Raw genomic sequence first — 15367 nt, forward strand, 5'->3', positions numbered from 1 at the left:
TACAAAGAGCTACAAAACAACCAAAATGTCAAAACAAACAAGCCACTCAAGAAATGGGCACGGGAAATGGGCAAACACTTCACAAAGGAACAAACCCAAATGGCAAATAAACATATGAAAAAATGCTCAAGTTCCCTGGCAATAAGGGAAATCCAAATTAAAACATCAATGAGGTACCACCTAACGCCAGTAAGACTGGCCCATATGAATAAAAGCACCAACAACACTTGTTGGCGAGGTTGCGGGGAAAAGGGAACCCTACTCCACTGCTGGTGGGGCTGCAGGCTGGTACAGCCTCTATGGAAATCAGTATGGAGAACATTCAAACAACTCAAATACAACATACCGTATGACCCGGCAATAGCACTCCTAGGAATATATCCAGAACACTTGTTTTATGAGAAACCAACATGCACTCCTATGCTCATAGCAGCACAATCAGTAATTGCAAAGACATGGAAGCAACCAAAATGCCCATCAACAGAGGATTGGATAAGAAAGCTATGGTTCATCTACTCCATGGAATACTACTCAGCTATTAAACAAAACAAAATGCAGTTCTTTGTGGCCAAATGGGCCAAACTGGAAACCATAATGCTAAGGGAAATGAGCCAATCCCAAAAGGTTAAATACCACATGTTTGCCTTAATTTAAGATGACACGATGTTATGTATAACAAGTTATGTTATGAATGTTATATGTTGTGTATAAACCTAAATTGAAATGTCAATGAGGTGGTCACAGAAGGTGGATAAGAAATCGCATTTACTTTTACCATATTGGTTACTCGTTACTATGTCAATTAATTCCATGGTGATGTAAATTTTTGCGGATGGTATGTTGGAGCTTTTAATTGATCGGGATGATAGTCTGCTGGCTCTGTCTTCAGACCAGAGAGTGTATACCTAAGAAGCCGTTGAACTTATCTGGACAATAAGATGCTGGACTCTATGTTTGGTATATGCTTGCAATGGGGGAATCTCAACTGAACTTGAACTGTGGTTATGCAACAAGGTGGAGGAATCCACCATGGTGGGAGGGTTTGGGGAGGGGTGGGGAGAATCCCAGTACCTATGAAACTGTGTCACATAATACAATGTAATTAATGAATTTAAAATAAAATTAAAAAAAAAAAAAAAAAAAAAGAATAAATGCATATCATTTTACTTTTACACAACACCTTCCTTTATATACCACTAATCTCCATATTAAATACCTACTTAAAAAAGGGCTTTGATTGGTGGTCTATATGAAAATCGGTTGCTTCTTTCCTACAAAATAATCAAGATAAAACAATTAGGAATAGTGTAAGAAAATAATTAGTACTTTAGGTTACAATAATAATAGAAGTATTAAATCTCCTAAACATTTACATACTATATTTAATCTATGAATTAGTGATTTTCAACAAATATTCTCGCAAGCATTCACTAATATTAAATTTTTCTGCAAGCATATCTACATAAATATATAAAATTAAAAATGAAAATATAGGGCCTAGTGTACTAGACTACTGGCTAAAGTCCTCGCCTTGCATCAGCTGGGATCCCACACTGGTGTCAGTTCTACTCCAAGCCACCTTGCTTCCCATCCAGCTCCCTGCCTGTGGCCTGCGAAAGCAGTGGAAGGACAGCCCAAAGCTTTGGGACCTTGTACCCATGTGGGAGACCTGGAAGAGCTCTGCACATCTGGCTTCGCATCAGGGCAGCTCTGGCCATTGAAGCCACTTGGGGAGTGAATCAATGAACAGAAGATCTTTGTCTCTTCTCCTCTCTGTATATCTGACTTTCCAATAAAATAAATAAATATATATTTTTAAAAGGTCTTCAAAAAGTTTTTTTTAAAAAATGAAAACATAAACCAGTATTTACTTTTCGACTCATGTATCAGCTTTCTTCTTTTTCACCCATACGAAAGCATTTCAGAAACAAAAGTAATCTTTAGGCCATTAAGCATATTTGTTCTTTAAAATCCAAAAGGGTTACATCGGAAAATTTAAAACCATGTTCAAATTCTTAATTTGTCACTGTCTTTTATAGGTTTCAAACTCCAGAGTCGATCAAAAATTTAAATTCAGTATTTACAATTTTCTTTTTCAGCTATATTTCTCCAATGGAAAGATTATAGTCTTGTATTTTTAAGAACTGTTTCATAAAATATGAGTGCTAATGAATTCTTATTGATTATTCTAATTCATCAACTGGAAAGGAATATTTTAACTGATATCACTCACCTAAAGAAGAATAAATATGGAAGCATTAATGCTTATTCTATTTAAGGCAATTGGGATTTACTCTTGATATTTATAATCCCACTATAAATATATATATATACAGGAAATAAAAAGACAATGGACTAACAGTGATTAGCTGAAATGTCTAAAAAACTTAATTTTAAGCAGATTAGGTATTTTGTTTAAAACTGTGAAGTTTTCCTTATATGCTTCAAACTGAAAAACCACAAGACAAATACATGAAAGATCTTCAGAAACTTAATAGAACCTCATTGTTTCAATTACTATGTAGTTCCCTGATAATTTGCCTCGGAAAAGAGCAGAAGACCACCCAGGTACTTGAACCCCCGACAGCCATGTAGAAGGTTGTTGCTTTAGTCCTGCCCAGTCCTGGCCATTGCCGTCATCTGGGAAGAAAAAGAGCAGAGGGAACATCCCTGTCTCTCTCTGTAACTCTGACTTTCAAATAAATAAATCAATCTTCAAGAAAAAGTTCACAGAAAATCTGCATTATATAAATATTGCCTCCTACCAAATACATAATTTCTATGACCCCTTTGAAGTGTCTTCATTTATATATCAACATCAAATACATGTTTTTAAATAGAAACTAAAATGTTTCCTAGCAATGGACCAACCTTTAACTCTCTAGAATTAATTTAAAATGTAATATCTTTGGGATTGTATTAGCCTGCTACAAAATAAATTTACAAAACAGGTTATATCACGGCCTATTCTGATTTGGCCATGAAGAGATTATGAAAGTATATATGCAGATTTAGAGAGTATAAATCATTCCTAGACTGGATGGAGAAGAAAAATCATGTTTTTCTAGTTCATTTCATACCCTGGTTGAATTGTTATATTTTTACTTCACTACAATATACTAAAATAGTTAGATCACCTTAATTTAACACATGAAAGAATTTAGTTCATTATGTTACATAATATTTCCAGTTTAAAGGCAATGGGGGGAGGATTCAAACCCAAATCTGTGTAATTAAAAATTTCTAATTGATTCACACCTGGTGAACTATTAAAACCACTTGAGCAAGTATCTCAGAGCATGCCCCATATACAGGACGTGGGGTGGGTGGGAAACTGGGCGGGGCTTCCCGTCAATATCCCCCTTTACCTCAGATACAAGAAGGAAACAATATGGACATAATAGTCTTACCCACTTCCCTATAGCCCCTGAACCTTTTTACCGTAATTAACTATGTAAAGATTGTCAAAAATATAATAAAAAATCAGTTTTCAAAAACAAAAATTCTAATTGCTTGTGTTCTCTCTACCCCCAATGGCAAAAACAAAACAAAACAAAACAATACACACACACACACACACACACACACACACACACACCCCTACCTCTAGGGACATGAGAATACATGACAAGAGTTAGAAAGCAATACTAAAATGATCAAATCTAAATCTTTCAACAACAACAAAAAACCCAAGAAAAAATAAACTTTAATCTGTAAAAAATATTTAATACATTACAAAACATGTCTGATTTTTTTAATATGGCAACTATTGCACAGTAATGTCCTTTCAACACCTAAAATTAAAAGTAACTATGAGGATTCAAGACTTTTCACCATTATTCTTATTTTCCCACTAAAAGGTTTATGAGGATGGATATTGCCAAGTAAATTACCACTTAGATAAGCTTTTTATTGTTGGCTTGTTGTGTTATTATAATGAAACTTAGCACTCTTTTACAAAGATCCATGTATTAATTCTTTTAAGAAGTAGTCAAGCATCAATTAATGTTCAAAAAAATGTGTCATCGGGTGATTTTGTCTTTCTTTAAACATCATAGAGTGTACACAAACCTAGATGGCCTAAGTCAGTCACCAAATGGGGCCTCCGTCTGATGACATGGTGACAGTCAAGAGGCATGGTACACATAAGACTGATCAGGCTGCTTTGCGTAACATGGCATACTATTCGATAAGCACAGTAAAATATTTCTTCATAAGCATACTCTAAATAATAAAATATACAGTGTACTAAATACATAACCAATAATGCATTCATTTGTTGTTATCAAGTTTCACTGAACATAACTAGAATTGTATATGCTTCGTTTTTGCACAACTAGCAGTGCTATAGCTTTGTTTACACTAACATCACCAAAATATATGACTCATGCATACATTTAGGACAGCTGTGACAACACTAGGCAGTTAATAACTAGATTTAACAATTTCTTTGAATCAAGCTCCCAAAAGTCTCACAGGGAGTGCCAAGGATGTAAAGCCCTGAGTGGTCTGTAACCTATCCTTCCTCAGGGTTGTGTTTACAGAATGAGCTTCAGGAAGAAGGTTTTCAACACAGTTGCTAATGAAACAGTTGGTAACCCAAGTTTCACCCCTTCTTAGTCAAAATATAACACACTGTATAGACAGCAACCATCAGGGTCTGCAGAAACTAGAGGCATCAAAAAAAATGCTCATGCTGCTTGCTGAAACATAATAAAATCCTTTGTCTCCATGCAGAAGGCTCTCTTTCAGCTTCTATGAAGGAGTGACAGACTAGTTTGCTAGACTGTACACTGTGTAAATCCCAGATCCAGCAGCAGTTGTATTAATAGAAATGGAAAGGCATTGTTAAGTTTTCCGGGAATTAAGTCTTATTATACATGTTAGGCCTCAATGAGCAGGAATAGATCAGACAAGAGAAAAAATATGAGGAAGCAACAAAATTATATGCAAGATTAACTGTAGTGGAATAAAGCATGGCATATCTAAGACATGAAACCTACAAAGTCTTTAAAATGCATGAGATTAGATGAGATTATTCAGATGGGCCCATTTTACTAGGGATCTTAAACATCCCAACAAATGGATTGACACTTTTTTTCCTTCCCCTGAACACAAAGACAAATCACTGGAAGCCTTCACAAAATGGATGGTGATATGCTCAGATTTCCATTGTGTTAGACTCCTTCTGGCAGCAATATACAAAGGGAATCAAGTGTTCTGGGGAAAAGAAATGGCTCATTAAGGAATACAAAAAATAATAAGCCTAGAAATAGATAAAGCAGTTAGTAGACTCTTGTAATGCCTTGAGAAACTGAACAAGATGCCATAAAACGCCTAAACTAAGGAAGCTGCAATAGTAATTATACAGAAGAAATGGCTCCCAGAGAAGCAGAACTACTAGGCAGAAATATCAAGTGCACATGGCATGCTGCAGAAGCAGGATAGTTCCACTTTCGGATTCATAGCTTCAGAGAGAGAGATCGTGGCTAGAGTTATGTTAGGAATTCTATAGTGGGTGAGGGACCTTAGGTACATTGGGTTGGCTTACCTGAGGCAAGTTATAAAGAAAAAAACATGTATGGAACCTAAACCGTGAAATTGTAAAATTAAGGATGTTTTGTTAAGGTTTCTGGCGATCACACATATCAAAGTGAACCTGAACAACTACTGCTATCCACAGTACCAATTCTCACAGAAACAACAATGCAATTGACCGATGGAACAGAAATCCAAGAACACATGAAAACCATTGCTCCAAAACAAACCAACAAGACAAAGGGAGTGACATAAGAACTGGAGCCAGTTCTGCCTAATGGCTACACTGCTGCTTCAGCTGCCACGCTGAGCCAACCGGACCATAATTCCTGGCCCCTACTCCAACAGATGCCTCACTTTCCTTTTACATTCTCTGCAGTGTTTCAATTTTTGCTTTGCCTACTTGCTGGGAAAATTTTTACTCATTGAGTGTCCAACAGCAAGGAAAGATTATTTTGTGCTATTTCCTAAAGAAATCCAAGACAATAAGAGACAAAGTTTTCTCTATTCTGTATTTCATTTGTTTTGTTTGTTTGTTTGTTTTTTGGTTTTTGGTTTTTTTTTTTTTTTTTGGACATTGTGAATATTTTCCTCTTCATTCCAAAGGGAGAAATATAATTCAAACAGTGTTGGATTTACTTATTTCATGATACAAAAGGCTAAACAGAATGAGAAGACATTTTCTGTAAATAAGTATTTAGTTTTAAGTTGCTAGCATTATATTTCAGGGTAGAGTTTTGTAAGTACAGGAATTACTCCCCTATTCTTGCTCTGTCTGCATTTTGCCTTCGCACCATCTGTCACCATTTTCCCCATATTCTTACAGTGATACAGCCTTTAAGTTTCTAGTTATAAGACTAACATTCTGCTACTTAAGTGTATGGTGACATTGTACTTATAGGCAATGGTAGAAATTCTATTACCACAATGTCAAGGTATATTTATAATTAAAAAAATCTGATCAGATAGTATGGACTATTTTCATATGTATAGCAAGAAGGACCAATATAAACAATTCCAAATAAATCATTTCTAGAAACATCTACAATAACAGTCCTTTGGCAAACAGAAATGATACAGCATCAATTTCTTTTTTTTTTAACCATTTCCTACAGTGTGTTATACCTAGATATTAAGATGCAGCAATTATATCAGATGTTATAAAAGTAAATGTAGCTACAGAATAGTTCAATGAGCCTATGTAATTTGGATACCTTCTAACTGCTTCGAGCTCAATGGTTATTTATAAATCTGACTATCTACTGCTCTTACTTTTTCATTTTAATAAAACTATTATTCTTTGCCTTTCAGGGGGTTTTATTTTATAAGCATAAAGCCTTCAAAGACAGAAATGATTTTATAAAAGACTTCACCCAAGTGAAATCAGTCAGGAACTTACCTTGAAAGCATCATCATTTTGAGTTTGGTTATAGTAAATCCAGATTTGTTTATTAGCTCAATTATTTCTCCAGCCTTTGATACTGCATCTGGTTTAATCAGTGCTAATGTTCTATAAAGAAAGAAAGAATAGATACGAAAAATTTAAAGAGTTAGCCAGTTTTAATTTAAACTTTTTTTAGTAGAAACTTTACTAATAAACATTCCAGATAATCAAACATCATGATTAACATTGCTTATTGAAAAGTTATTGAAAGTAAGGTTATCATTTTTCCTTCTTCCCCCAGCCCTAAACTAGGTAACCAATCTACAGCAACAAAACAAAAAAGTATGGGGGAAATATGTCAACTTCTAATAAGCCAAAATTAGAAAACACAGGTGTTTTTCTACTTACTGAAGACATTTTATCCAAAACACTACTTTCTATGGATGCATCAAATACATTTTAGGTCTGGTTTTGGTCTCTAACATACGAATGCATGTTACCCAGTTAGTTCATTACTGATGTGGAGTAACTGATTTCTATTGACTATTCATCATAATATGATGATGCAAAGAACCTAATGTCTTTTTACTCAAAAATATATATGTATGATGAACTACGCTAACTTTTAAAAACAAAAATATAGTAGAGCAATGCACCTAATATTTCTGAAGTCATGCAATTAACATAATCATGGAGACTGAGATATCTAGGTTATTCTCATTATTCTTTTTTTTTAAAAAAAAAGATTTATTTTATTTATTTTTATTGCAAAGTCAGATACACAGAGAGGAGGAGAGCCAGAGAGAAAGATCTTCCGTCTGATGATTCACTCCCCAAGTGGCTGCAATGGTTGAAGATGAGCCAATCTGAAGCCAGGAGCCAGGAGCTTCTTCTGGGTCTCTCACAAGGCTTTGGGCCATCCTTGACTGCTTGCCCAGGCCACAACCAGGGAGTTGGATGGGACGTAGAACCGGTGCCCATATGGGATGCTGGTGCATCCAAGGCGAGGACTTTAGCTGCTAGGCCTCCATGCCGGGACCCGTCCTCATTATTCTAATGAGACATTTATGCCTAGGGAGGAATGTGCCTAAACCCATGTAGCCACTTAATGACATCTTCATGAAAAAATAAACAGCTCATGATTCCTAAGTCTGTGCTCTTTCTGACATTGCAAACAATGATACTATCAACCTTTTTAGAATGGTACACCCTCACCAATTCTTAAGGATAACATGAGCAAAAGAAGATGAAAGTGAAATGTACTGGGGCAGTGTAGTGGTGTGTGGGTAAAGGCACCACCTGCAACGCGGGCAGCCCCTATGTGTGCTGATGCCTCTTTCAGCTTTTCCTCTTGCATTTCAGCTGACTGCTTACGGAAGACAGGCCAAGGGTCTGGGTCCCTGTACACCTGTTGGAAACCTCAGCCTAGTTCAACCCTGGCTGATGAAGCCATCTGGGGAGTGGAAGATCTTTTTACCTTCTCCTCTCTCTCTCTCTTGGTTCTTTAAAAATAAATAAATCTTTAAAAGAAAGATTCATAGGCGTGATTTGATTGATGTGATAAAGCATTTTTGCCACACCTGCTTCTGTACTGTCAATTATTCTGACATTGATACTCATTACAGTGGTACAAAGAGGAGAAGAGTTCATTTTTTTAGAGTTTTTTTCCCCAATAATGAGATAAATGCAGCTAGAGACATAAATTAAAGCTCCTTGCAATTAGATATAACGTATCGCTCAGTGTTAAAACTGTAAATAGCAAAAGAATTTGCTCTCTTTACTAGAAAACATACTAGATTATCTTTTATTTGATTTCAATGAGATGAGCCACTTGTATTACTTTATATGAGATTACAAAAAATATGGCTAGGGCCCAGCACAGTAGCCTACTAAGGTCCTCACTTTGCACACAGTCAGATCCCATACGGGTGCCAGTTCTAATCCCAGCAGCCCCGCTTCCCATCCAGCTCCCTGCCTGTGGCCTGGGAAAGCAGTCAAGGACGGCCCAAAGCCTTAGGGCCCTGCACCCATGTGGGAGACCCGGAAGAAACTCCTGGCTCCTGGTTCGGATCAACTCAGCTCTAGCCATTGCGGACTTGGGGAGTGAATCTGTGGATGGAAGCTCTTCTTCTCTGTCTCCCCTCCTCTCTGTTTATCTGACTTTACAATAAAAAAATTAAGAAATCTTTAAAAAATACAATTAAAACTAGTCATTTCTAGATCGCATTAATTAAATATTATAAGGCATGGGAAAGACATGTGGCATAGCAGTTAACTAAAAGCTTTGGACACTGCATCTCAATACAAAGTCCTTGAATCCATGTCTTAGCCCCAATTCTGATCCTGCTTCCTGACAATGTATGCCTTCGGTGGCAGCAAAGATGGTTCAAACACATGGATCCCTGCCATCCACGTAAGAGACCAGAACTGAGTTCAGCCTGCAGAGATGGCCTGGTCTAGTCTTGACTTTTGGAAACATATGAGTATTGAACAAGCATTTTGAAAATCTCTCTCTGCGTCTTTCTGTCTCTCATTCTCTCTGTGTGTGTTCCAAATATATAACATCAATTAGTATTTTAAAATATGTATTATAATGCAAACCAATGTATTAGCCTTTTATACTCCATTCTGGAGCATTTCACAAAAGTTCTGAAAAAATATATATATATAAAATGTAGTGAGGTTACCAATTTCTCTCAAGAAGAAACAATACGGAATTCCAAAACTAATGTACTTTCATTTAGAAAGTATTTTCAGTTTCTATAAATGCCTACAGGGGATAACATATGGATTACGTAAGCAAGTACTCGAAAATTTCTCCTTCATGTTTTTATTGTTCATTGTTGCCGCCGCTCTGGTCGTGGCGACACTAAAAATGCCAAGTCATACTCTTGGAGGTCCGGGAAAAACTGGCAAAAGCGGCTGCGTTTTAAAACCTTTTCTCTGCTGCTCCTGTCCCCGTCTGTCTAAGCTTTCCTACCCGCTTCTTCGCCACCCTTCCTCCCAATTTCCACCACCCTTCTTCCCAATTCTTCCTGTTTCTGTATTCCCCCCGTAAGGGCCACCAGAATGTCACGAACCAAAAAGGAGAGAGACAAAACCAAAAAGAGAGGGCGAACCAAAAAAGGCAGATGAACCAAAAAAGGCTTTACTGCCGAAAGCGAGCTGCTTATATACAGTTCTTCCACCAATCACTTCTGCCCATGGTCCACGGGGCGCTATCTGATAGGCCAGCATTCGCAGCCAGGGAGAACTAGCCTATCCTTGTGACTTCCTGCCTGCCCACTGGCGGGACAAGTCCCACCTCCTGGCACTTGGCCAGCCGCCATCTTGAAGCCCCTCATCCATGTGGGGTCGGCCGCTCCCCACAGTTCATCAGGTAATAATTAAAATGTGTTTTGCAAAGAAAATAAGAGAGTCATTAGGAATCTTACATGTGATTTGAAACAACTCAAACAACAAAAAGGTAACAAAAATATATTAATAAAACCTCTGTTATCTGCTGCTGTGTAAAAATCAGCCAAGGATATAGTGACTTAAAATAACACACAAGTTCTCAAAGTTCTGTAGATTGGCTGGGTGGCGGCTTAACACAAGATAATTCATGCAGCAGCTTCTCACGGGACAGTGTCTTAGCTGGGTGGCAAGCAGATGAGACAGCGAAAGTTCTACCTACAGTTCCATTTTGAAGGAATTAGAGCAGGCTTATTCTCATGCAATGACTCAGAGTATAGGATAGCAGCACCTGCTTTTCTTTTTTTTGAGATTCATTTATTTTTATTGGAAAGTCAGATTTACAGAAAGGAGAGAGAAAGATTTTTCATCTGCTGGCTTGCTTCTCCTATAGCCACAGCAGCGGAGGCTGAGCCAATCTGAAGTCAGGAGCCTCCTCTGGGTTTCCGATGAGGCTGCAGGATCCCAAGGCTTTGTGCCATCCTCCTCTGCTTTCCCAGGTCACAAGAGGGAGCTGGTTGGGAAGTGGAGCAATCAGGACACGAACTGGCATTTACATGGGATCCCAACTCTTGCAAGGGGAAGATTAGTCAATTGAGGCCTTGTAGGATTGCAGCACTTATCAAGGAATCCATGAAGGTATGCTTCTTGATATTGGCTTGGACAGTGCAAATTATGTGATCAAGTTCACAATCATCAAGGGTACACGGTCATGAATATCAACAGGTTTAATTCACTATGGGTTACTGATATAATAAGCTAACACTGAGTTATCCTTCTTGCTATGTTAAAGTATTAAACTATGCAACATGCACTATAAAAAAGTTACAAAAAAAATACTATTTTATATTAAAATTTAGCAGCTGACAGTGAAAAAAAGGTTTTCCTTGCTTTTGTAAACTAATACAGGATACAGATATCCAAAATATAACAGTTGTTCTTCATACACCATTAGACTCTAGGCAAAAATTACAGTAGATAAAGTTTAGGAAAAAGCTGATTGCTATAAAAACACACACTCTTGGTATCAAAGTTATGCTATACAATAAAGGTCTTAGATTGTGCAATGCAATGGATTCTAAATTCTCTTGATCTGAAAGAATAAACAAACTTCATACAAAGGTAAATATTTCGAAAGATATTTATATTTGGCTTAAGTATATAAAAAATACACAAATCCAAAGCTAAATTGATTATTTCACTTATGCTTTCTTTGGAAGCACAATATGTATTGCTTCCTCATGTATACAGAAAAACTGTTGCATTTATGGTTTGGAACAAAATGCACTAAATTAAGGCTACGAATTAGCAGTGAGCTAAAAAATTTTTATGGTAATCTTTCCACTGGAAACTAAAACAGATCAGTAAGGTTTTTATTAAAGATGAATTGTCTATGTTCGATTATTTCCAACTTCTCCTAATTCAACTTTCTCCTAGTAGTTATTGAGTAAAAGGTGAGAAGGGGGCATCTAGGAAAGTTCGGCTGAAGTATCCTTTTGACTTGACAGCAGTTTCCTTCTAACAGATGCCCTGCCTAATGTCACAGGCTCCACACTTAGAACCAAAAGAACCAAGCCCTGAGTGGTCCAGCAGCCTGAGTCCCTGTCACCCTAGCAGTCTCAGAACTTTGGATTTTTAAAATTACATAAAGAGAGATTGCTAATGCTTCCAGCAGACAGACAGACAGACATAAGCATAATCACTGCCTGTGAGGAAATTAACGTCATCATGTAGTTCGGACATTCATAATTCACACTCATATGCAGATGGCATAAACACATCACACAGGTGTGATACGTCTATGCAAACACATAGGACAACAGTCAGCACATGAAGATACTTCTACTCTCACACAGATACATGGAACAAACTAGAATGGGGGAAAACCAGAACAAATAACATAAAACAGAGAAAGACCCACAAGTATTTCAGATACTGGAATCATCTTATATACACTGCAAAATGACTGTCACACTACACTTAAATAATTCATACCTAAAAGGTAAGGTCTGCAATATTATCAGGCAGCAGGAAACCATAAGCTGTAATAAATAAATACACTTGGAAAAATAATCTACTAGATAGTCACTAGTGATAAAAAAAAATACACAAAAATGAAAATAAACTTACAAACACGGCAGAAGACTAGAAGAAACTAAAGGAAGAATTCTGTGCAAAATTCAGAATAAAGCACAGAAAATAAAAAAAATGCAACACACACAGAGAGTGAGCTTCAAGAATATGAATCAAAGACATTTTCAGATGAGTATTAACATTTGGTTTTCTTTGAGTGCACAGACTTAAAGCAAGATTCAAAAAAAAATTGAACAAAAGTTAAAAGATTCAAAACACTGCCTAAGACAAATAAACATAAGCAAAAAAAGAAGAAATTTAACTAAATACTAACTGTGCAAAAAATAATAACGGACAACAGAGAAACAAAGCACAAAAAACTGACACAATTAGGCCAGAAGGAAAACTGAGTTCAACTCATTTCAAGCTTTCAATAAGTTCAAGAAAAATGATGAAATTTATTAATTTAAGCTTGGAGAAGTTGAGTATACACCCTGCAGTGTAAGTACCAAAAGTATTTTAAAATACACACTTTTCAGGCCCAGCATAAAGGTTCAATTGGCTAATCTTCCGCTTCAAGTGCTGGGATCACAAATGGGCACCAGTTCATGTACCACCTGCTCCACTTCCCTTCCAGCTCCCTGCTTGTAACCTGGGAAAGCAGAGAAGGACGGACTAATGATTTAGGACCTTACACTCACGTGGGCTCCTGGCTCTTGGCTTTAGATCAGCTCAGCTCCAGTCATTGCAGCTACTTTGGGGAGTTAACCAGTGGATGGAAGATCTTTTTCTCTGTCTCTCTTTCTCCATATAATTGCTTTTCCAATGTAAATAAATCAATCTTTATATATATATATATATATGACAAGAAAATATATTTGTCTTTCCTTCTCTTTGTATATCTGCCTTTCCAATGTGAATAAATCAATCTTTATATATACATATAGCATATAATATATATAAAGATATATAAAAAAGAAAAAACATTACAATTCAAACTCAGTAAAGGACTAAATATAATAATAATAAAACAAAAGTCATGAGAGGAAAAAAGCACAGGATTATATAGCAGAATTACTCTGAAATGTATCAGTAGATATATAAAAGTAAACGTTTTACAATTAAAAGATGATGGTTATAAACCAGCTTTACAAAAAATTCAAAGGAAAAGATAATGGGATTAGATTTTAAAAGTAAACGTCTATGCTATTATAAAAGGCATATTTAGAATAGGACATTGGAGTGAGTATTTAGCCTTGTAGCTAAGATTCCCACATTCCAGGTAGGAGTCTCAGCTAGGTTCCTACTTCCTGCTTCCCACCAATGGGGATACTTGGAGGAGGCAGTGTTGGCTTAAGTTACTAGGTCCCTGCCACCTTCTAGGGAGACCTGGACTGTGGTCCCAGACCCTGAAACCAGACCCAGTGCAACCCCAGCTCAGCCCCATCTATTGCATATTTATGGGGAATAAACCAAGGGATGGAAGCTCTCTCTCCCAGCTTCTCTCTCTTCCTCTCTCCCTCTGGCTCTCTCTCACTCCCTCTGTCCCTTCTTCCCTTCTCTCTTTTCTCCTTCTTTCTTTCTCTGACTCTCAAATTTAAAAGGAAAAATGATCTGAAAGTTTGAACATAGAAAGAAGGAAAAGGACATACCTTGTAAATATTAACTAAAAGAAAGCACAGCTCAATAGAAATCATAAAAATTACACTTTCAGGGAAAAAGCATTGCTAGAGACAAAGATGAGTGCTTTGCAAAACTGAAAGTTTTAATTTACTAAGAAGATACAACTATTTAAAACCACCTCTTAATATGCCCTTAAAATTGTAATGTGAAGATTAATAATGTGCAGCTTCTGGCAAAGTAACAAAGATGACATCTTGGATACATGCACCTGATAGCACAGTGCTTTGCTTCCTTCTTTCCTTTATTTGTTATTTTTCTTTCATTGGAAAAGCAGTTTTATACAGAGGAGAGACAGAGAGAAAGAGCTTCCAACCACTGATTCACTCACCAAATGGTTGCAACAGCTGAGCCAACATAAAGCTACGAGCTTCTTCTGGGTCTCCCACTTGGGTACAGGGTCCCAAGGACTTAGGTCATCCTTCTGTGCTTTCCCAGGCCACAAGCATGCAGCTGGATGGAAAATGGAGCAGCCAGAACATGAACTGGCACCCATAAGGGATCCCAGCATTTGTAAGGTGGAGGATTAGCCAATGAATTGAGGCATCGCACCAGGCCCTATGTGCTTGGCTTCAAACCCTCACTTCCTGCTTCCAATTCTACCTTCCTGCTGATGTGCATTCTGGAAGATAGCAGTGGCAGCTTAAGTGCATGGGTTCCCAGTGCAAGCCTCCTCCTGACTCTCCTCTGGCCAAAGCCCTCATGACTGGGGCATTTGGAGAATGAACCAGCAAATAAAAGCAGGTCCTTTTTCTTTTCAACCCACCACAGCCTTACAAACTAACTAATTAATTATTTATTTAAAATATTTTAGGGCCCAGCGGCGTGGCCTAGCAGCTAAAGTCCTTGCCTTGAAAGCCCCGGGATCCCATATGGGCGCTGGTTCTAATCCCGGCAGCTCCACTTCCCATCCAGCTCCCTGCTTGTGGCCTGGGAAAGCAGTTGAGGACGGCCCAATGCATTGGGACCCTGCACCCGCGTGGGAGACCCGGAAGAGGTTCCAGGTTCTCGGCTTCAGATTGGCGCGCATCGGCCTGTTGCGGCTCACTTGGGGAGTGAATCATCGGACGGAAGATCTTCCTCTCTGTCTCTCCTCTTCTGTGTATATCTGGCTGTAATAAAATGAATAAATCTTTAAAAAAAAATAAATAAAATAAAATATTTTAAAGGATAGCACAAATATAAGAAAAAGAAACATGATAATCATGATAGGAAATTCCAACACATCATTGACAATCC

General features: G+C 37.4%; 1 protein-coding gene across 1 annotated transcript in view; it reads right to left on the reverse strand.

Moving 5' to 3' along the window:
* The window catches only part of NME7 (NME/NM23 family member 7), a 210938-nt gene that overhangs the window by 132393 nt on the left and 63178 nt on the right, over nucleotides 1–15367 (reverse strand). The window contains exons 4-5 of the mRNA XM_004589161.4: nucleotides 6938–7048; nucleotides 1221–1271 (exon numbers count right to left, since the gene is read on the reverse strand). Coding sequence (XP_004589218.3) covers nucleotides 1221–1271; nucleotides 6938–7048 — 162 coding nt within the window. The remainder of the gene's footprint in view (nucleotides 1–1220; nucleotides 1272–6937; nucleotides 7049–15367) is intronic.

The sequence above is a fragment of the Ochotona princeps genome, chromosome 2 (genome assembly GCF_030435755.1).
Source record: "Ochotona princeps isolate mOchPri1 chromosome 2, mOchPri1.hap1, whole genome shotgun sequence".
Classification (NCBI taxonomy): Eukaryota; Metazoa; Chordata; class Mammalia; order Lagomorpha; family Ochotonidae; genus Ochotona; species Ochotona princeps.